The sequence below is a fragment of the Phaenicophaeus curvirostris genome, chromosome 22 (genome assembly GCF_032191515.1).
Source record: "Phaenicophaeus curvirostris isolate KB17595 chromosome 22, BPBGC_Pcur_1.0, whole genome shotgun sequence".
NCBI lineage: Eukaryota > Metazoa > Chordata > Aves > Cuculiformes > Cuculidae > Phaenicophaeus > Phaenicophaeus curvirostris.
In genome coordinates, this window is record NC_091413.1 from 2,551,006 (window position 1) to 2,571,857 (window position 20,852).

The 20,852-nt window shown below is 46.3% G+C and overlaps 1 protein-coding gene across 2 annotated transcripts in view; it reads left to right on the forward strand.

Annotated features, from left to right (window-relative positions):
- DVL1 (dishevelled segment polarity protein 1) overlaps positions 1-20,363 on the forward strand; it is a 66,042-nt gene extending 45,679 nt beyond the window's left edge. The window contains exons 7-16 of one of the 2 annotated variants that reach the window (XM_069874775.1): positions 1,738-1,831; positions 2,796-2,865; positions 3,621-3,760; positions 4,692-4,768; positions 5,248-5,315; positions 6,125-6,202; positions 10,387-10,518; positions 10,948-11,115; positions 11,775-11,981; positions 15,855-20,363. In XM_069874775.1, coding sequence (XP_069730876.1) covers positions 1,738-1,831; positions 2,796-2,865; positions 3,621-3,760; positions 4,692-4,768; positions 5,248-5,315; positions 6,125-6,202; positions 10,387-10,518; positions 10,948-11,115; positions 11,775-11,981; positions 15,855-16,273 — 1,453 coding nt within the window. In that variant the 3' untranslated portion in view covers positions 16,274-20,363. Of the gene's footprint in view, positions 1-1,737; positions 1,832-2,795; positions 2,866-3,620; positions 3,761-4,691; positions 4,769-5,247; positions 5,316-6,124; positions 6,275-10,386; positions 10,519-10,947; positions 11,116-11,774; positions 11,982-15,854 lie in introns of both variants that reach the window. The other variant, XM_069874774.1, reaches the window with a different exon arrangement.
- The last annotated feature ends 489 nt before the right edge of the window (positions 20,364-20,852 follow it).

Here is a 20,852-nt window from a genome sequence, read left to right on the forward strand (position 1 = left end):
GATAATAACTTGTACTTATTTCTGGGGATACTTCAGAGATTGAAACGTTACTCCTCAAGAACTAGATGATCTTTAAGATCCTTTCCAACCCAAACTATTCTATGATTCTGTGATCTGGTACTGTTTCGTGGCTCTCATAAAGAGCACCTCCCCAGCTTTCCTGGAGCCCCTTTCAGCACTGGAAGTCCACTATAAGGTCTCCCTGGAGCCTTCTCTTCTCCAGGCTCTTTATTTTTCCTATCGAAAAGGGAAAGCCTCAGCGAACCAGATACTTTGAGCTGTTTCCACAGATTGAGAATTATCAAATTTTGGATCTCTTTTGCACATACCACCTCTTAGCTCTTTACGTTAATTTGCCTTGCTGGGAGGGAAGAAAGGAGCGTGTGAGGTTAACGTGCCTGAAATAGTTTTGTGAACTCAAAAGAGAATGTCAGGAGCCTCACAGCCCTGAGCAGTTCCATCATCTGTGATGTTCAGCTCAGTTTACTCGACTAACACACACTGCCTGTCCACAAGATGGGTTTCCTAGTGTGGTTCGTAGTCTCGTGACAACAAGCTCCTTTTTGAAGTTGATGGTATCAAGTTTTGCTTGAGGTTTTCCAGCTTTCCTGCATGTGGCTACAACTTTGAGACATGGAGACTGGGGATAAAGACGGGCACAGTTTGCTTTGGGGCAGCGCCAGTTCCATCATTTGGGTTGTACAGGGTTGGGTTTTTTATTCTTGGGTTAATGATGGAGCATTTCTTTGCCCCTTTTTTAATGTAATAAATAGAGAAGAGAGGTCTCTCTGGTGTTAACGCTGGTGTATCTGAAATCCATGCTTTGTTCCAGGCTTCTGAAATGAGTTTGGACAAATCCATGCCTTTGTGTCTCAGTCTGTTGTCTGTAAAATGAGAATGATCACTGTTCCTGACTCCTAGGGGGACGTTAAGGACTTATATGTAGAATGTGGCACATTTTACAACTTAAAACAGCCTGAAAAAAACCCACAACAAAATAAAACTAACAGAGTAGGTAAAGGTGAATCATAGAATCATCGATGTTGGAAAAGACCTCTAAGATCAGTAAGTCCAACCGTCAGCCCAACACCTCCTTGCCTACTAAACCTTCTCACAAAGTGCCACATCTACGTGCTTTTTGAAAGCTGTTTATTAGTTGCACTTCATTGAATTTGAGCCCCGATGTTAAGTTCCTGCTACCAGGGGAAATAACAGCAAAAGAGAAAAACAGCGCCATGACAAACCTCACCAGAATTAACATTAAGACATTCTCCAGGTTGTTGTTCTCCCAGAGAGGAGATGAAAATCAGTGTTTAATGTACGTCTGTTCTTAGAGTGTGTGTGTTTCTTCTGTGGGCCAGGAGCCAAGACCACCTCTAAAGCAATGGAAAACGGCTGCCTCTGACCTTTAGGTGGTGATATCGGGGTGATAAGTGCCTGTTGAGGTTGGGTTGCGCTCAGTCTTGCTCCCAGAAGAAAGCAAGCCTGTAAATTATAGTCTAATCTGTGCTGGTATCTTCTCTGTGCTCCGAGGCTGAGACGCAGCACGCCCTGGGACTGAGCAGCAGTTCAGCCACGAGCAGAACGATCCGTTGTAAGGCAGCTGATGGTGTTGGTGTGATTTACTCTCTCCTGCATTCATAGGGGTCAGCTTTTTTTTTTTTTTGGCAAGGTGCAGAGAAATTGAAATGGCTCAGCTTTACCAAGTGCTCCATTTCCTGCTCTCTGTTTCCTCAGGTTGAGTAGCTCCACCGAGCAGAGTACTTCGTCCCGGCTCATACGGAAGCATAAACGCAGGAGGAGGAAACAAAGGATGCGGCAGATTGACAGGGTAAGGTTGGCATCATCATTTTCTGGGGAGGCAAACCGTGTTCTATGAGTCTAGCGTGTGAATTGGGAAGGGATCCAGAAGAGGTCTGTGCCCTGTTGAATGCACTGGGAGGGCTCCCTTTGCCTGCAGTCTCCCCTGGACTAAACCTCGAACGCTTGAAGTTCTGCAGCACTACAGGCAAGACTTTCTTTCTCTGCTCCCTTTCTCCTTTTACTATGAAGTGATCGCATTTCTTGCTGTCTCTTCCAAGCCCTGCTGTGCTGTGGGCAGGGGGTGGCTGTGCTGTCAGATGCCTGATGGATAAATCATGGAGATTTGCATTCTGCTGAACGGAGAAATCTGTGTTTATACTAAATTACCAGGCTTTTCCCTCTCTCTTTTCTGTGCTGGTCCCGTGGCAGCAGCAGGAGAGTGCTCCAAAGGGCTTCTCAAATTAACTCTTTGGTTCTCCTATGTATAGTTTCACAGACGAAAGAATGAGCGTGCATACATTTTATCACAAGAACTGGGGTGATGTTTTAGCAGATATTTGATAAGCACATTTGTATTTCATCTGGGGGAGAGGGGATTGTCTGTCTTTCCCCTTCCTGAAGGATAGTGTGTTGTTCCCTTCTCTCTTTTGGGAGGAGCTGTGGATGTAATAATTCACACTACCCTGGACATTTTAGGATTTAAATGTCTGCCTGCCAGCCTTGCAGTCAGGCAGCAGAAGTGTTTGCGTGTAGAGTTTGGTTGAGAAACCTCAATATAGCAACAAGTTTTACAAACAACACTTTAGGATTGTGGTTTTTTTCCTTATGGACTCCTACTGAAGAGTAATTCTGGGGAGGCCACCGTGGTTTCTGCATCCCTTGCAAATGGAAACCTATTCATCAATTCCTGATGCATTAACCTTCAATAGTTATTTTTATTGTTTTATTTTGTGCCATTTAAAACATTGAGAATTTTCTGTTGTATTTTGCAGTCATCATCGTTCAGCAGCATCACTGATTCAACCATGTCCCTAAATATCATCACAGTCACACTCAACATGGGTAAGAGGATAAGCCATGTTTTTTTATGGTGAATTTCAAGCGTGTGGTGTGTTTTGTCATGGTGCAGTAGGAGAGCCGGTAGGAAGTTCCTTGATTTGAAAGGATGCCAGCTGAACTAAAGGGAATGGGAGCTGCTACTCAGCTGGCTGTGCCCAGATTCCTAGTCCGGTACCGGATGGTTCCGAGCCGTTTGCACTAGCAGATCCAGATTCTTCCTGAAAAGCCCAGGCAAGGAGCTACAAGATCTGGAATTCTGCTCTTCTTTCTAGGAGTGGTAAGGGGTCAGACATCACTAGGAGGAGGAGTAGAAGGGCACTGGCGGTTTGCATTTCTGCTGCTCGTGCGTTTCATTGTTTAGCCAGGCAGAAATGTGTGGGACTGCCAATTCAGCACCTTCCAGTAGCACCAAATTCTTCCTGCCACTCTGACACATGGAAAAACATTGCCTAATGCTGATCAGGTGTTTAATTTCTACGTGTAGACGTGTCTTTTCAATGTTGTTTCTCTTACTGATTTGTTTGAATGGAACTTTTCAGTGTCCTGTAGGGGAAAATAATGTCTCGAGTAGTGTTTCCCCACTGCCTTTCCCTGAACGTGCCTGGCATGGTAACCTGAGATAGCAAAGTCAAACACAGCCCAGCTGATGTGTTGAGAGAAGTGATTTTTCAGGACTGAAGTAGCCTGGCGTTAGCTCTTTGCTGTCAATACAATCAACTTTGTTTGCTTTTTCCCCCTCCCCTCTCCTTTCTGTATAGAGAAGTATAACTTCCTGGGAATCAGCATTGTAGGACAGAGCAATGACCGGGGTGATGGTGGCATTTACATTGGCTCTATTATGAAAGGAGGGGCTGTGGCAGCCGACGGCCGAATTGAACCAGGAGACATGCTTCTGCAGGTTGGTCCGTGTCCAAAAAATATGTGCTGCTGGCTTCTTTATTGGTGGCTCAGCTCAGTCATCCCACCAGATCCATGCCCTTAGTAATGGCTTAAGAGAATTCATTCATACTCAGAGAATGTGATGTAATCTAATTGCCAACCATATCCTGGGCTGCAACAGAAGCGTGAGCAGCGGGATGAGGGAAGGTGTTTTCCCCCTCTGCTCTGCTCTTGTGAGACCTCACCTGGAGTCCTGCATTCAGCTCTGGAGTGCTCAGCACAGGAAGGACACGGATCTGTTAGGGCGAGTCCAGAGGAGGCCACAAAGATGATCCCATGGCTGGAGCACCTCCTGTATGAGGCCAGGCTGAGAGAGTTGGGGCTGTTCCACCTGGAGAAGAGAAGGCTGTGAAGCAGCTGCTAGTACGGAAAGGGGCTCCAGGAAAGCTGGGGAGGAGCTCTTGATCAGGGAGTGCAGGGGTAGGACATGGGGCACAGTTTGAACCTGAAAGAAGGGGGATTGAGATGAGATCTTAGGAAGAAATGTTTTTCTGTGAGGGTGAGGAGGCCCTGGCCCAGGTGCCCAGGGAAATTGTGTCTGCCCCATCTCTGGAGGTGTTTGAGGCCAGGTTAGATGGGGCTTGGAGCCCCTGATTCAGTGGGAGGTGTCCCTGCCCATGGCAGGGGAGTGGAACTGGATGGGTTTCAAGGTGCCTTCCAATCCAAACCATTCTATGATTCCATGAGCTGTGCCACAAAGACTTATCCCTTCGATCTGTAATTCTTTGTGAACTCTGCTGGGTAGCTGATGTGCTCTGAGAAACAATATTCCTGTAGCTGCTCAAAGAAGTGGAAGCAGTTTCAAGGCAAATAAATCTGGAAAGAAATAATTAAAATGTCTTTAACTTTCCTGTTGCAAAGCCTGACCTCTGCTTTTTGCAACCTTTCAGGTGAACGATGTCAATTTTGAGAACATGAGCAATGACGATGCAGTACGGGTTTTACGGGAAATAGTCTCCAAACCAGGGTGAGCATGTTACAAAATCTTTTCCTGCTTATCCTTGGTATCCAGGTATTGTTATTGGGCAAACCTGTGAGAAATCACATTTGGATCTCAGTAAGCAACCAGTGCGACTGCTGATCTTGACTCTCAACTCAGTGTAAATGGTGAATAGGTGAGACTGCTTCCAGCGTACCAGCCAAAACCAACAAAAAGTAGGAGTTGCCTACTTTCAGCAGTGCTATTTGTTTGTAGGATGAGCGATTTAATATGTCAAGAGCTGATCTTTCAACGGGTTTCACCAACAGGGCTCATGATCTGTGCAGAACCAGACAAATCCTGATACTGTTTGTACTGGAAATACTTCAATGAGCATCTCAAAAGCATTCTCGGAATGTACTTGACAACTGTTGGATAGGAATAAGTGTGTTTCAAAGAGTTCATTGTTGCAGTTACAGCTTCTGTAGAGAAAGTTAAGTTTCTCTTCTTGTTTTCTTTCTTCCCAGACCTATCAGCCTAACAGTAGCCAAGTGCTGGGACCCTACACCCAGGAGTTATTTCACCATCCCCAGGGGTGAGTATGTATTTGTGCTGCTTTTCTGGGTTCCTGGGAGCCTACAAAGTCCAGAATATTTTTTTAGATAGTTTAGCATCTAGGGATTTCCATTCCCTACGAGTTCCGTACTTTTAGGTTTGTTGTATTGTTTGCTTTTTTTTTGATTTGGGAGGCAGGGCTTCAAGATTCTGAGACTCCAGTGTGCACTGAATTCACAGGAATTTTGATTCGTGTGGCTTTTGATCAACCTTTTGTTGGGCATATCCACCTGATCTTAGCTTTTCATTTGGTGGAAACTTTGGAGGATAACTATGCTTAAGTGTCAAAAAGCCTTATTTTGTCACACGAACACTTCTTTAGAAAGAATTTTGACTGAGTACTTTTAAAGTTTGAGGTGACCAACATTTTTTAATACACATAAAACCTCTTGAAAATTATCTAGTCTTAAAGCTTTGGGCTTTATAAACCTTTCACTGGCTGTAAAAGATCAGTGCCCATGTGATAGACACAACTGCCTCCTGCTGGCGAGTGCTCTGCTTGTGGGATTAAAGCCGCTCGTTACCAGTCCTAGGGTTGCATTGTCTATTGAAATTAATGCCACAGCCTCATACGGACTCTGGGATTGAATTCGTTGTGAAAACCAGCGTAACTGAAAGAAAAATCCCCCAAGATGCAGATTTCAGGGAGAGTTTGTGTATCAGTTTGTCCTTTGTTCAGCAAAGATGCTTCCGTTGTTATGACCTGTACCCCCCCCCAAAAAAAATTCTATCTTACTCTAGGTCTAAATCTGATCCCATTTGTTTTTTCTCTTTCTGGTTGTTTTTCAGCTGAACCAGTGAGGCCAATTGACCCCGCGGCGTGGATCTCTCATACCACAGCCATGACGGGAGCGTACCCCCGTTACGGTATGAGCCCCTCCATGAGCATCACCACATCTACCAGCTCCTCACTAACAAGCTCAATTCCCGATTCGGAAAGTAAGTCACACTGCGGCCAGCACAGGGCAGGCGTCTTCTGCTCGGGGCCAGCAGTGCAGAGCTGTGCGCAAAACCGACCCCGGCCACAAGCCCGATGAAAACAACAGCTGCCACACAGCTCTTGAATGCTTTCTTAAATATGTAATTCTTACGGGGAGCGTAAAACCTTTTTGCACAGGTCAGAAGTTAAGCTAGTGGTGTTTTGCCAGGGTTCACATTCAAGAAGAGGTGGCTTTTGGTCCCTTTTAAAGGCAAGCCTCCAGCTTTATCCTCCCAGATGAAAGTGAGAGCTTTCTCCTTGTGTTTGGCTATTTTTGAATAAATTTAAGTAGTTTACTTCAAGTGGCTGTCACTGGATAATTATGTTAATGTATCGTTTAAGAAACCTTCCACTGATATCCACGTAGCCTTCCTTTATACTTTTTTATCCTTATAGAATTCATTGAAAAAGGCAAAACCAAACATACTGTCCTACATGAGAGTGTGGTTAGAAGTCAGCCTTCTCTCCTGGTTTTCTGTCTCTGAACTAGTCAGATCCATGTAAGCAAGGAGTTGTTATGATCCTGTATCTTGGAAATCTTGGTTTAAAGACTGGAAGTTCCCCTTTTTTCACTCTGCCTTTGCTTTCTGATAGAAGCCTGGGGTAAAAGCTAGTGTTTGGGTTGAAATAAGTGGATGTAAGGCAAGACAAATAAATGAGGAGCACCTGTCTCTGAGAACACTGTCCACTGAGGTCCTCGTTCAGGAAGGTGTTTGCATTTAAAATAGCGCTTATGTTTACTTGACAAGGAAGTTTTGAGGTGCTTTGCTCCTCCTCAGTCTGAGTTTGTTTCCCGTAATACAGGAAGAATTTCTCTAGAGATACAACCTTCCTGTCAGGTTTGTTCATCTGTAGGAAGGAGATTTGTTATATTTGTTTACGTACTTATGGACATCTTGAAGTGGCTTTAAAGCTCAGAGGAGATGATCTCATTTGTGGGACAAAGCTACCTCCGTGTGCGTTCACCAAAAGCCGGAGAGATGCCTACGTGTTTAGCAAGGGATGCTCAAGCGTCTGCCAGATCCAGAGGCTCAATTTAGGACTGAGTAACTGTGTTCGTTTTGTTGAATCATAGAATCGTTTGGGTTGGAAGGGGACTTAAAGTTCATCCAGTTCCAACCCCCCTGCCACGGGCAGGGACATCCCACTAGATCAGGTTGTAAGGCTTTTCCAGAGAGGAAGGGAACATAGCATTTAGGACAAAATAAAACGAACACGAAAAACAACACTTCGAGGATTTTAAAGACCAATGTGATGTTGACAAAATCTTCTCTGGACTGCATGGCTGCAGGAACTGGTTATGTCCTATCAGGCTGCACAGGCGTCTGCCTCTTTTTCTTCTCTCTTCTCTCAGATTTTATAAGCACACGGTTCCTGGAATTCCACCTCCCCTTGAGCTGAAAGGGCCATTATCCTGTTTGTAGGTGCAGTAGCTCTTTAGGTAGCAGGCAGCCCCACTGAGGGGGAATACATCCGCTATAGGAAGCAAGAGAACGACTCACCTGATGACTGCTTTATCCTGGGATGTGTTTTCAGCCTTACAGGTACTTAAGATTGCTGGAATCAAATGTATCTGCTGATTGCTGTCAAACAATGGTAGTCTGTTACCCTACGTTCCCCTTGAACTGTTTATGTATCATGTGCCTTGACATAAGGTGACGTGACTGGGAAGCGTGGGACACAGACACCCTCTCAGTTTTACTTATAAAATAAATGTTATTTGGGAACAGAACTGCATTTCTGGAGACAGCTTCTCATTTCTCTGCCAGTGACTTACAGCATTTCCTTCCCTGAATGCAAGAAAAGGCAGAGTGCCCCAGACTTTATCCTTTTGGGTTTTCACCCCTGACTTTTACCTTCTGCTTAACGCTCCCTCCTTCAGTTCAGCCCCATTTCCCGCGCCCCAGGCCCTCGGTACAAAGAGCGCCCGGTGTGAACCTCTTGCAGGAAGGACAAAGCTGAGGAGGAACAGAGGAGGAGAGAGAGGGGCAAGGGGAGCCTGGGCATTGATGTCTCAAAGAACAAACGGCTACATGCCAAATGGAGCTTTCTGTCTTTTCAGTCCCAATTCTGTCTCAGTTCCTTAGAGGAGAGACTCACTGTTCCTCAACGTCTGGCTGGGGCAGTGGCTGTAGTGAATAACCAGAGTCTCCTTAGACAAGTCTGGTTCGTGGCTCCTTCTTTAAAGTGTTGTGGTTGCCTCCTGGTCCACTGTTCAGGGGACAAGTCCAGGATGTTGTTAAATGGAGGGAATAACTGCTTTCCTTGTGCCTAGCCTTCCTCTGCTCCCTAGCCTCTGGATCACAAGCGAAGTTCAGATATCTGATATATTCTCACAGCCACCATCACGTCAGTGGTAGTGGTGAAAGTAGCTGAGATTTTGGGGCCATACAAATCACCACCACCCAGTAGGAATTGCTCTGTGATAGCTCCTTATTTTCTCAGGTGCATTTCTTCAAACCCAGGACTGCAAACCAAGTGTGTCATGGTGATTACTGCTTTAAAAAGCATCTGGTTCTCCAGCAGCGTCCTGTCCATTCAGAATATTCTCCAGCATGGTTTGGGAGTGCTGGACTTGCTGCCTTGGTCAGTGCAAATCCTGCTCCTCGGTTACTCTGCTAAAGGCAGGTTTTTCCAGCCCTGTTCTCCCACTCCAGGCCCCCTTTCTGCAGAGCAGGGCCGTCCCATCCCATGAGCTGATGTTTCAGTGTTTCTTGAAAGTCTTGCTGGTTCAAATTGCAGTCCGCTGACGTTGTGGGAAAGTTCTTTTTGTCTCTTACATGGACTTCAGAGGATTTTGCATTGAGACTTCAAACTGTTTCTGCTTAAGAGTGTTCAGCCTGAGGTACCATGTCATCGCGTTTTTGGGTACTGCAGTACAGACTCCAGCCACGAGTGGGATTCCATGTGGTAGGACTCCGTTCTCCTGGAGAATAGGCCCCTTCAATTGCCAGCAAGTGGCACACGTAGAAAAAGTCGATGCTCATTTGGCCACGGTTCCTTCCATGCATCACAGGTCTCCAAGAAAAAACAATGTATTGCTCCCCATGTACTTCAATATTGATTTGTTGTTCCCCCCCCCCAAATCAAACACATTGCTTTTTTGCCACTAACCAAACTAACTTAAAGCAAAAGCAGAATGTTAAGTATTTATTCAGACTTTGTAAGTATTGAAACCGCATGCGTAGACGGTCTGGGATATTTTCATGTGTATCAGCAGTGCATGTGTTGAAAGAAACATTCTCCTTTTTCATTGTTTCATGCTGGTTTTACCTTTTATCAAACTTCTGGGTTGCTGGAAAAGGACAAAATTGGTTCCCTTGTGCTTTGGAAAGGTGGGTGATACGAGAAGCTGGGAGAAGGGAAGGGAGGAGGGCTTCTGAATTCCTGAACTACAAACACAGGACACGCCTGCTCAACATGAATTTTCCAGGGCTGAGAAGATGGGAGCAGGAAGGAGGACTGGGTGCTGCATCCAAAGAAAGAGTTGTCTTACATGTAGACAGGCTGATTGGGTTCTGCACAGGACACAGAAAGGCTGTTAGTCTCTTGGACCCAGATTCACCCACTGGATTTCAATATTAGATGCCATTTTACCTGTGTGTGGCAGAGGAGTTTCTAAAGGAAGCAGCCTCCTGCAGCAGGGATCTCGGGTCAGCAGCGTGAATCTCAGCCCTGTTGCTCTGGTTTTATTATAAAAATTGTGTGGGACTAGAGATAAGGAGGAATTTCTTCACTGTGAGAGTGGGGAGGCCCTGGAACAGGTTGCCCAGGGAAGCTGTGGCTGCCCCATCCCTGGAGGGGTTCAAGGCCAGGTTGGATGGGGCTTGGAGCCCCTGATCCAGTGGGAGGTGTCCCTGCCCATGGCAGGGGGTTGGAACTGTATCTCTGAGGAATTGGTTCTAATGCTGTAATTTATACCATCGATGAGGGTGCATTTGGGAACCTTTGTGTCTTTTTTATCATCTGGTGGTAAGCCGTGACTTGAAATGTTTCATCTGAATCGGGAGCTGAGAAGGTCTTTTTGGACTCGTTTCCTTTCAAAGAAGCATGTAACCTTTCTCCCTTTTAGAATTAGAAGAATCTCCCCTAACTGTGAAGAGCGACATGGCTACTATTGTCAAGGTTATGCAGCTACCAGACTCAGGCCTTGAAATTCGGGACAGGATGTGGTTGAAAATTACCATCTCCAATGCAGTGATAGGTAAGTGAATCAAAGGAATGCAGGGGTAAAACCAGTGGCTCTTTGGGAACAGGCTGAAGAAACCATCTTTATGTGAACTCTCCCAATCACTTGTGTTCTGTAAATCCCCTGACATTTTCCTTACTGCAACTCAGAAAGGGTTAACAATGTAACTATAACATTTTCTGTGTCTGCATGTGGTGTCACCTTTAACGTCCTATGCAACCTGATGCAGGATGATTCTCTGCTTCCTTTACTGATGTGTGGTGGTAACTAATTTAGCAGTCGTGAAAATGATACTTGAAGCTCTTTGCAGCAAGATTGCTGCATGCTCAGATCTGCCCTCAGTACCACACACTGCAGCCCGGAGGGCTCTGTGAGAATGTCAAGATTCAAAACCCCAAAAGGATCAGTCTGGCTCAGATGATCCTCTTCCCATTCTCATTTTAGGGGCCGATGTGGTTGACTGGCTTTACACACACGTGGAAGGCTTCAAAGACCGACGGGAGGCTAGAAAATACGCCAGCAGCATGTTAAAACACGGCTACCTCAGGCACACCGTGAACAAAATCACCTTCTCGGAACAGTGCTATTATGTCTTTGGAGACCTCTGTGCCAGTAAGTGACCCAGCTGGGAAGGGCAAAGCTGTGCAAGTGGTGTCTTTGCTGTGCTCACAGGATGCACAGAGGAGAGTCCTGAGAAAGCGGTGGCTGCCCCATCCCTGGAGGTGTTCCAGGCCAGGTTGGATGGGGTTTGGAGCCCCTGATCCCGTGGGAGGTGTCCCTGCCCAGGGCAGGGGGTGGAATGGGTTGGGCTTTGTGGTCTCTTCCAACTCAAGTCATTCTATGATTTGCTGATTTCATAAGTGGATGTTTTTGAATATTCCACAATTCTGAAGTTGCGTGATGAGAGGTTGATGCTTCCTGTTAGACCGTGCAATCAGACTACTTGGAGGAGAAGGATGAACTAATCAAACAGGGCATTGCACTCAGGCTCAGGATAACTGGACTCATTTCTGGTGATGCCACAGATTTCCTGCTTGTCAGTCACTCTTGTTTCCAGTCTGTAAAATAGGAGTGGTTCCTCTTGATTTAGGGAAGTGCCACAAAGGTGCTTTGATGCTCAGTGGTAAATATTGAGGTCTGCCCTGCTACGGGTGAATTTTTGGGCCAAGGCCAGGTCCCTCTCCACTGTAGGTGCTGTGCCAGCTGTTATTAGCTGGTGAGAGCCAGCTGCTCGATAAGAACAGAGTCCTCACCTTTTTTCTCTTTTCCAGATTTGGCTGCACTGAACCTTAACAATGGTTCTAGCGGAGCTTCAGATCAGGACACCCTCGCTCCACTTCCACATCCTGCTGCTCCGTGGCCGTTAGGCCAGGGATACCCATACCAGTATCCTCTGCCCCCTCCGTGTTTTCCGCCAGCGTACCAAGACCCAGGCTTTAGCTATGGTAGCGGCAGTGCAGGGAGCCAGCAAAGTGAAGGTAAGATGCTTTTTCTGGTATTTCTCTCTGCAGCTGTCATGCCTAACCATTTGCTTGAGTTCTTCCGTACTGTCTGTGCTCCTGTCTCGTGGTTTCGCACGCTGCCTGCATGGATTTGGTGCGACCGCACTCACTCAGAACTGTTTGTGTGGGTGAGGGACTGGGTTAGCCCTTCAGCTCGGGATCGAAACTGCCAGCGATGATTTAACTGAGTGTGCAGGACAGGACAGAATAGAACAGACACAGTTTATGGTGATGCTGTGGTTCTGTGCCCTATGCAAAATGCTGGTGGGAACTAGAGCCGAGCCGTTTGCTCTGTCTGTGACTTCTCTTACCTAACAGCACCACTACGGCATAGACAACATCAATGACTCAATCTCCCCTCCTGTAAAGCATTCCCCCCTTTCTAGAGGTCAGAGACATTGCCAGCATCGCTCAGCATTGATAGAAATTAGGCCACGTCCTTGCTGATGGAGCAGAGTTTAGAACCAAGGTGCTCTTGGCTTTTACTTCCATGCTCGGTACAAAAGGCAAATCACTCTCTGCTTGTGAGACAAGTGAGAGGTGGCCAGCCAGATAGTCTACAGGGCTGAAACCCTGCTCACAGGGTGGAGGGTCGCTTTTGGAGTGTATGGCAGGGGAACAGAGAATACTGCATGGATTAAAAACCCGATCTCCTCCTTTCCTGCCCTAGGATAATTTTATGGTTCGTTTTTAAACCTTAGTAAATAAAAATCACGTATTTTTGCCTGTACAGACTTTTTTTTTTAATCATTTCCAGAGTGACTTTTGCTTTTGGAAATGCTGCCAGTAAAGAAAGGCTGAGGATTCTCTGTGTTTCTGTGCTGAACATCCAGTAACTCGGATGTAACTTCTCCCTGTTTAAGGCAGCCAGGTGGATTTCGCAAAATTGCACAGAAGAATCTGGTAACAGGAGCTTTTTCACAAGATTTTAGCACTAGTGCTTCCCACCTTATCTCAAAGTTACACATGACTGTGAGGAAGCTCCATCCAGAGGTTTTAGAAGAGCAAGCTGATTGCGCTGGGAAGAATGTGATTATTTTTCTGGCAGCTGGTTCTGCAGGCGGTGGAGAATTCCATCTCTGCTGCTGGAATGGGAAAGGTACAGTATTTTATCCATGCAACCCGTGTTACTGGCTAAAGAGAGCCTTACGAAAGGCACCAAGGTGTTTAATTCTGAAGGGTTTCAACGCTTCCCTTGTTCTTCTTTTGGAAACTACACTTCTGTGTTGTTTCTTGTGTTGTAACTGTTATTCCCTTGTTTTGTTCTGAGCAAGCGTTAGACTGAAGGATTCATAGCGGAATGGCTGACTCTAGGGGATTGGTAAGCTTCAAATGCCTCCATAATAAGAATGAATTCACAGCATGATCATTTAGACTCTTGTGACCCAAATGTTTAGCTGTATTTTTTTCTTTATTTTTGTTTTCTTATTTTCCTTTTTAATTGTCTTGGACGCTCGACCTGTCTCGGCTCACAGTAGTTGGCTAGCGCAGCATTAGCTTCTCGACCTGTCTGGCCCCCGTGTGACTGTGCTGCAGCAGCTACAGAGGGAAGGGCATCACTTATCTCCCTGTCAGCTCCGAGAGCAAAACCCTATCACCGGTCTCTTTACTTCTCTTCATCAAATAAGTGAATCCCAGCTCCTAATTTATTAGTCTGATGTCATCCATATGGATTGGAATTATCCACCGGTGTCCTTCCACAGCTTGTTTACAGAAGGACACTCGAGCACTGTCCAGATGTCTCTGGAAGGAACTGAGAATCCTGGGACATGCGGTTGCATTGGTCACTGTCAATACAGAGTGCTGGAATTGGGGTTCTTGGGAAGTCTCTTACGTGCGATGATAGATCATAACTGAATCCACCTGGTGAATAAGAGTGTCACATAGCTTTGAGATGGATGCAGAGTATTTGCTGAAGATTACAGAAAAATACCTAAAACTGGGGTCAAGAGGCAGACTGAGACGGTGTTCTGGCAAGCAATAGATGGGGAGGAAGATCTAGCAAGGTTTTATGTGGTGTTGCAGTTCTGTTCAAGGCTCTGTTCCCTTATTTCATCTGAGCCACGTCATTGTTCCTGCCCGCAGTACCCAGGACATAGGTGATCTTTAAAGGCTCGGGCAGCTTTGCTGTAGGGAGTGGCAGTGCTGTGAGAACCTCTGCAAAACGTCATCTCTGCTACCATAGCGTTTAGATCAAAGCCACATCCCTGCTCTGGTAGATGCTGGCTGTCCTGATGGTGAGAAATCTGCAGGTTACAGTCTGAGGGGATGAAAGAAGTAGGAATTCATTGTGAGATAAAGGCAGAGGCGTATGAGCTGTGGAAGGGTTAAAATAAAACATCTGTTTTCTTCCGCTGTGAACCATGTGCCACGCTCCAGAGCTCACAAAGATGCTTCTTGGATGTCATCTCTGTGGTGTTCTTTGGTGCAAAGGCTGTTGCAGCCAAGCTGCTAACAAGTAGTTTCTCCTCACTCGTTTGTTTTTACAAGATCGTTAGGAAACATTTGAAATGGCAAATCAGGGCCCTCTCCAAGAAGCTCACCTTAATGAATCTTCCCAGTATTCAGTGGAGACACCAGAACCTATGTTAACATCTCCATTTACAGATGGATGAGGGACAAAGAAGAACAGTGTTTTCCCCAGAACGGAGAAGAACTGATAGGGGTTACAGCCAGCAAATTCTGCTTCACGGTACCAGGCTCAGAATACAAACTTCAAGTCCGTGGATTTTGTATTTTGTATTTTCCCTCTCTCCTTGCACTCTGCAGGGGAATCTGTACACACTGTGCACACCAGGTTGATCTGGTTCTCCTGTCTCTTCTCCTTCCCTGCTCTAAACATTGGCTGGAGCAGATGGAAGGTGATGATCATGTGTAGTTCAAGAAAGTAGCAGTTCAGAGTCGTCGTGGTTCTCCTGCTTCAGTGACCCTGGTGACTCAGTGGCTCATCGGCCTCAAAAGCTGGTCCCATTCTGCTGGCTGGGGATCCTCTTCAGGGAGACAATCTGTGGGTTGTTTTGGGGGGGGTTTTAAATAATAATTAACTTGGAAATGTCTCCTAACTTCATCCCAGCCTCTCTCTCATGGACATGACCTTCAACATCCACGTAAAATCAGTTCAGAAATTTAGTGAAGCTTGCATGTAGGGATAATTCAGCTCATGCCAGCAGCAGTGCTTTGGTTTTCTGAGTTGATTTAGTGGCCTCTGCTGGGAACACCCTGCATGCTGCTGATTTATGGCAGAGCAGTTCAACAAGTACCTGTTTGTTGAAGAACTCTCCAATAACAGAACACTGTAGTGACAAAAGAATGAACCCACGGGAGCCAGAACATCTGTTAACCTCAGGTGATGTGGCCCTGGTGCGAATATTCCCAAGGATGATAGAGAAGACACTTCAGGTTCTTCTTGAAGAGGTTTTGCTGGTAGAAGATAGCAAAGACTGAGAAAGTTACGATTAGATTGAACATCACTTGCTTGAGTCAAACCCCAAATGCCTGCTTCTTCCTTCCTTTTCTGCTCCTCCTCTGTCTCTGGTCCGTGGGGTGGCAGGAGAGCAGATGGCTTTCAGCCAGAAGGTCTGGGCTAGCTGCTGCTTTTGCTGTGCGAGCTCCGAGGTGTCTACGTCTACCTGTGCATGGCACAACCTTGTCAGCTTTGTTCTTCTGAGTATCATTGCTAAATCCCATAAGCCACCACCAGCACGTTCAAGCCTGGTTTTGTCATCATTGTTGCCATTCCAACAGTCGTACGCGGATCCGTGAGTTTCGGTAGGAGCTGATGCGGGAGGTGGCGGCGACCGCGAGCTAATTCTGCTTTTCTCTGTGTCCTTTTCGCTCGTGGCCCTTTAGGAAGCAAAAGCAGCGGCTCGAACCGAAGCAACAGCGAGAACAGCAGGAGAGCTCTTGGCAGAGAGAAGGACCGCAAGTCAGCTGGCAGCGGCAGCGAGTCCGACCACACCACCCGCAGCGGGGGCGGCACCAGCGTCGTGCGCCGGGAGAGGCCCGTCAGCCAGCTCAGCCACCGGAGCCACGTCTCTGCCACCCACAGCGAGAGAAGCCACCACAGCCACCACTCCTACGGGCCTCCAGGAGTCCCACCCCTCTACAATCTCCCCAAGCTGGGCTCCAAAGTCTACGGGACGAGCGGACCACCCGGAGGGCCCCCCGTGAGGGAACTGAGCGCTGTTCCTCCGGAGCTGACGGGGAGCCGGCAGTCCTTCCAGAAGGCCATGGGCAACCCTTGTGAATTCTTTGTTGACATCATGTGAGAGAAAGTGCCTTCAGACTCGGCGTGGGGAAGGGCCAGGGGGTTGTTTTGGGGACGGGCGGGCAATTCCATCATTGTCCAACTCGTAATGGAAGAAACTTGGCTGTCTTGCATGTTACACCTTCCCGGTTTGCACTTGTGTTGCGGAAAAATCAACAAAACAAAACAAAAAATACAAAAAAAACCCCACAAAAATGAACGACGACAACAAAAAAATCTCCCGGGATTGTTAAATATCAGCAAATTGATGGCATCTTTTCTTTGTCCCCTTTTTTTTCACACTCCCCCCCAGTTTCTTCCCCTCTTGTTTTGGATTGTGAATGGCTGGCATATATTCACATCGTAATGAGCTTTGGTAACTGTGGCGCCTCCTTCAGTGCAATTCGTGTATCTTTTAGGCTTATTCAAGGACTGTTATTTCACGCCCGACTTCTGAATTTCCAGTAATGCATAGTAGCACTTTTATTTTTCCCTGCTTATTTCTCTTACAAGGAAAACAATCTGATGGCTGGCGGTATCTGTGATACCACCTGTGTCTTGGCTGCATCCGTCGCTCTAAGCAGAGAAGCGCAGAGCCAACGCGTGCTTGGAAAGGAGCAGCCTCAAACCGATTCCTAGCAGAAGGAGAAGCTCTGACTCCCACCTTCTGCCCACTAGGGAGTATAAATCAATCTTTCTTTCTTTTCTTTTAAGGTATTATTCAGTCCAGGGAGTGGTGGAGTCTTGCTGCTGTATGTGTTCATTGTGCAGAACTTGTAAAGTTATTTCTTTTCGTACCACGATAGTGACTTTGTAGCTGCAGTTCCTGGGCATTTCAGTCACATCCCTGCTGACAGGTGGCTCTCTTCCTTCTGCTTATAATGCACTCTCGCTTACAGGTTGTCAAAGTTGTTTCTGCAGATATAGGACAATTGCTGCTAAGCGGTTGTGGCTGCAGCTTTTCCCTTTTGAAGGGGATATTTATCCAATTTATCCGGTTCTAGCAGACGTAGGTAAATCCCGGCTCCCGCTGGGACACGGCTATTCATTTTGATCACCTCTTTTTTCCATTCTTGGTTTCTGAGCAGCGTCTTTCTCTTTTCTTGGAATAGAAAGCTGGAGATGTCTAATCCCAATGGCAGCGTTCCCCAAGGGAACGTGTTCTGAACACAGAGCGGGGCCGGCTGTTAGTGGAGAGGTGAGAGGGTGTTGTGAGAACAGCTTATAAATGGTGCAAGGAGCAAATCTTTATACCTGACACAGAGCGAGACCCACAGGAAAGCGCCTGCTGGGGAGTTTTGACTTATGTACCTGCTCTTGTATATCCCCAAGATTTCATTATTGTGCGTTTCTCGCTCTAAGGCTTTGGATGCTCGATGGAATTCAGGAACCTTTGGGGGATGTGAGAAGCTTTTTTAAAGTATCTGAACAAGGGCATGGTAAGAGCACACCCACGCTCTGGTCTAGGGTCTCATTTAATGGGAAAAACAAGTGAAGCTGCAGTCCCGTAGTGGCGTTTGACCATGGGGCCGTGCCTCAGTTTTATGTTTTGTGAGCTACCTACTTCCACCAGGCTTTAGGATAGGGGCTTTAAAATCAGTCCTTACTGTATAATAAGTGTTTTCTTGACTGGTAAGAAGCTTATTTTTGTTATGTTCCATGCTTTATGGGTAGTGTGACTACTTGGTATGAATGTCAAAAGAGAACATGCCTTTCTCACTCTGTCCATGTAATTTGATGTTCCTTTGCCGCCCTGAAAAATTACTCTTCGAAACTGTCCTTTTAGGATGTTCATTCTGATGGATTTTTCACTATTATTTTTCTTATTACAGGTCTGTGTGTAAACACATCCCTTTTACAAGAGTCAGAATAACATTTTCAAACCTCTGTGTTAACTGGAGACTTAACTCTCACTTTCCAAAGGGAGCCAGGCAATTAGGAAACTGTCCTCAGATTAGGGACTCTGGTTGCCTAGGATCATAGAATGGTTTGGGTTGGAAGAGACCTTAAAGATCACCCAGTTCCAACCCCTCTGCCAGTTGATAAACCAGCTGAGTGGCTTGGGACACTTTTCTCTCCAAAAATCTCCCCAAAAGCTACATAATGTTTCTGAAAGCAGTGCTTTCGTTGTAATCCCCCTGGTGGGCTGGCAGAGTCAGCAATGGCTTGTTCAAAAGGTGGCACTACCTAAAGCTTGACTGTCCAACAGTCTCCTTTTTTTTCCTTTCCTCCTCCCACTAACGCAGCAAAGATGTGAACTAAGCAAGATTGACACTTAAAGCAATGAAATAAATCAGGGTAAAATAGTTCTGTGATTTGCTGCGTCTCCGCTGTTAAGGAGTCTGTGACTTCACTGACAATCACGAGTGGTTCTGCTTCTAAATCTACTTTAACTTCTGTGGTCTCTTATATATTAGGATTTTTCTGGCCCACTTTGTCTTAAGGCAGAATCGACAGGGCTGGGGGAAGAGGTTGTCGCTTCAATATTTCCAAAAGGGATTCAAGCTGGGGCCTGAGTTTTCACCCATGGAAGAAATGTATTTCATTTCCTCATCTTCTTTCAGGAATCGCAGTTTACTCACCCGCTTTTTTGTGGTTTTGTCTTGTTGTTATGCTGTTGGTAGAAACTGTTGTGTGTCTTGCTGGTCTTTGCTGCTATGTTGAAGGACTGTGTTCTGTACGTGTGTGTCTGCGGGTGCCTCTGGGGTGAGGCTGGTGCTCTGGCACCGTAACGCGGGGGTGGGAAAGCGTTCGGCTGCTAAACCCGGCCTGAACTCATTGCACCCACAACCAGGCATCCATTCCAGGCTCCGAATGTAGCGACAGATGCGGTTAAGGCTGGATGCACGCAGACCCTGCTGCTGACAGGGAGCAGCAGGAGAATGTAAATGGTTCTATGTGAGCAGTGCAATACCTAATGGCCCCTGCGGCTAAGACAAAAGCTTCATTTCCCTGCCTTGTAGTGAGAGGGAAGGGAAAGTTAGGCCTGAAATGATGCTAGCGCTTAATTTTCAGAAGTGAATAAAGCAGGAGATGTCTCACATCCCATCCTTGGCTGTGCGGGTTTCCCCTCTGGGGCACAGCGCTGCCTGCTGAAAGAGGTGCCACCGGTGCCACCGAAGCTGCTCACAGCAGGCAGCGCTGTGCCGGGCGAAGGCTGGCGTCCTGCAGCACTGGCTGCTTCCCTCACCAGGGCCTGAAATTTCTCTCTGATTGTAAAGCCAAATAACTGGCACTGCCTGCACTCTGGAGTGCACGACCTGTGCCTCTCGCTGCAGCGAGGAGGGATGGGTTTGCTCCATAGGGCACAGAAACCACTTCACAACGGGAGCCTTAAATAGCCGACAGTTTTATTCTCCGAGCCCCTCAGCGTCTGCCTACGCTCTGCAGCCAAGCTTAGCGTTCACATGTACCTGCCGACAGCTTTTAACAAGGACTTCTGGGTGTGTCTGGAAGGTTGTAGAACGTGAGGAGCAAACGGTCTGGGATGACGTCTCCTCTCCAAGGGAGGAGGTTCCTGTAGGAGCATCAGGCCCACTCGGTCTCGCAGCTCCGAGGAACACGTTCTTTGACAAATAAGTCTTAAAAGCACTGCTATTGTCTTTTACCTCCTGTTAAGAAATTTCCTTTTCAAAGGTAACAGTCCCCTGGACACTTTATCCAAAGGTTTATTGGATGGCAAGCAATGATGCACAGACGTTGACTTTTGGTGTTATTTTTTTGTTCTGTTCGGTCCCACCTTGAGACTCGACAACTCATGAGTTGATGTAATTGTTTTTGTTTTGCATTTAACTGGATTGTAATAAGATTGACTTAAAATTATTAATTCTAATCAGTGATTAGAAATACATGTAAAGAATTTTATGTACAGTAGAGGAACAAAGTTACATGATTTTAAATAATGAAAACCCAGACTATCGCCTATTCTAGAATTGGTTCTACTCAAAGAGTGACCTCTTACTAGCATGGACTGCACTGTTCCTGTTAAATGTCTATTGCATAATTGAATTCTTTTTTGTAGATATTGTATTAAAACTCAAGTGTCTGTATAGTTAATATATAGCTGCTTATGTGTAAATGCTATTTTAAACACTAAAAATCTTTTAATTTTATGTGATACCACAGTGTACGTCTTCAGTTCTTCTCACTGTCTTTTACTGGCGAATGATGAAACATTGGTTGAATCTTATTCTCTTTTTTCCCCCTGAAGACAAGGAAGGTTTGTCCTCTGCAGGAGAAGATTGTTCAGGAGCTACTGATAGGCAGCTGGCAGTTCTGAGGATTACTGGTATTTCTGAAGTGCCCTGTGAGTGTTCAGTACTAAACTGGGTTGAAATGCAGATTTCTGTGCTGGTTAACGACATCTGGCTGGAAAGAAAAGACCCTGCCATTCATCTGAAGTGCGCTAGCTTTGAGCTAGTTACTAATATATTGATGCTGAAGTTTTGCTTTCCCCTTAAATTGCCCTACCTCTTAATTACTGAGCTTCTCCCTCGCACAGCTCGGCAGGAATAGATGTAGAGGAAAGGCTGAAGGAAGTTTGTGGAAGTCAAAGACAGCTGGAGGATCTGTCCTGGTGCAAAGGCGTGAGCTGGAACAGG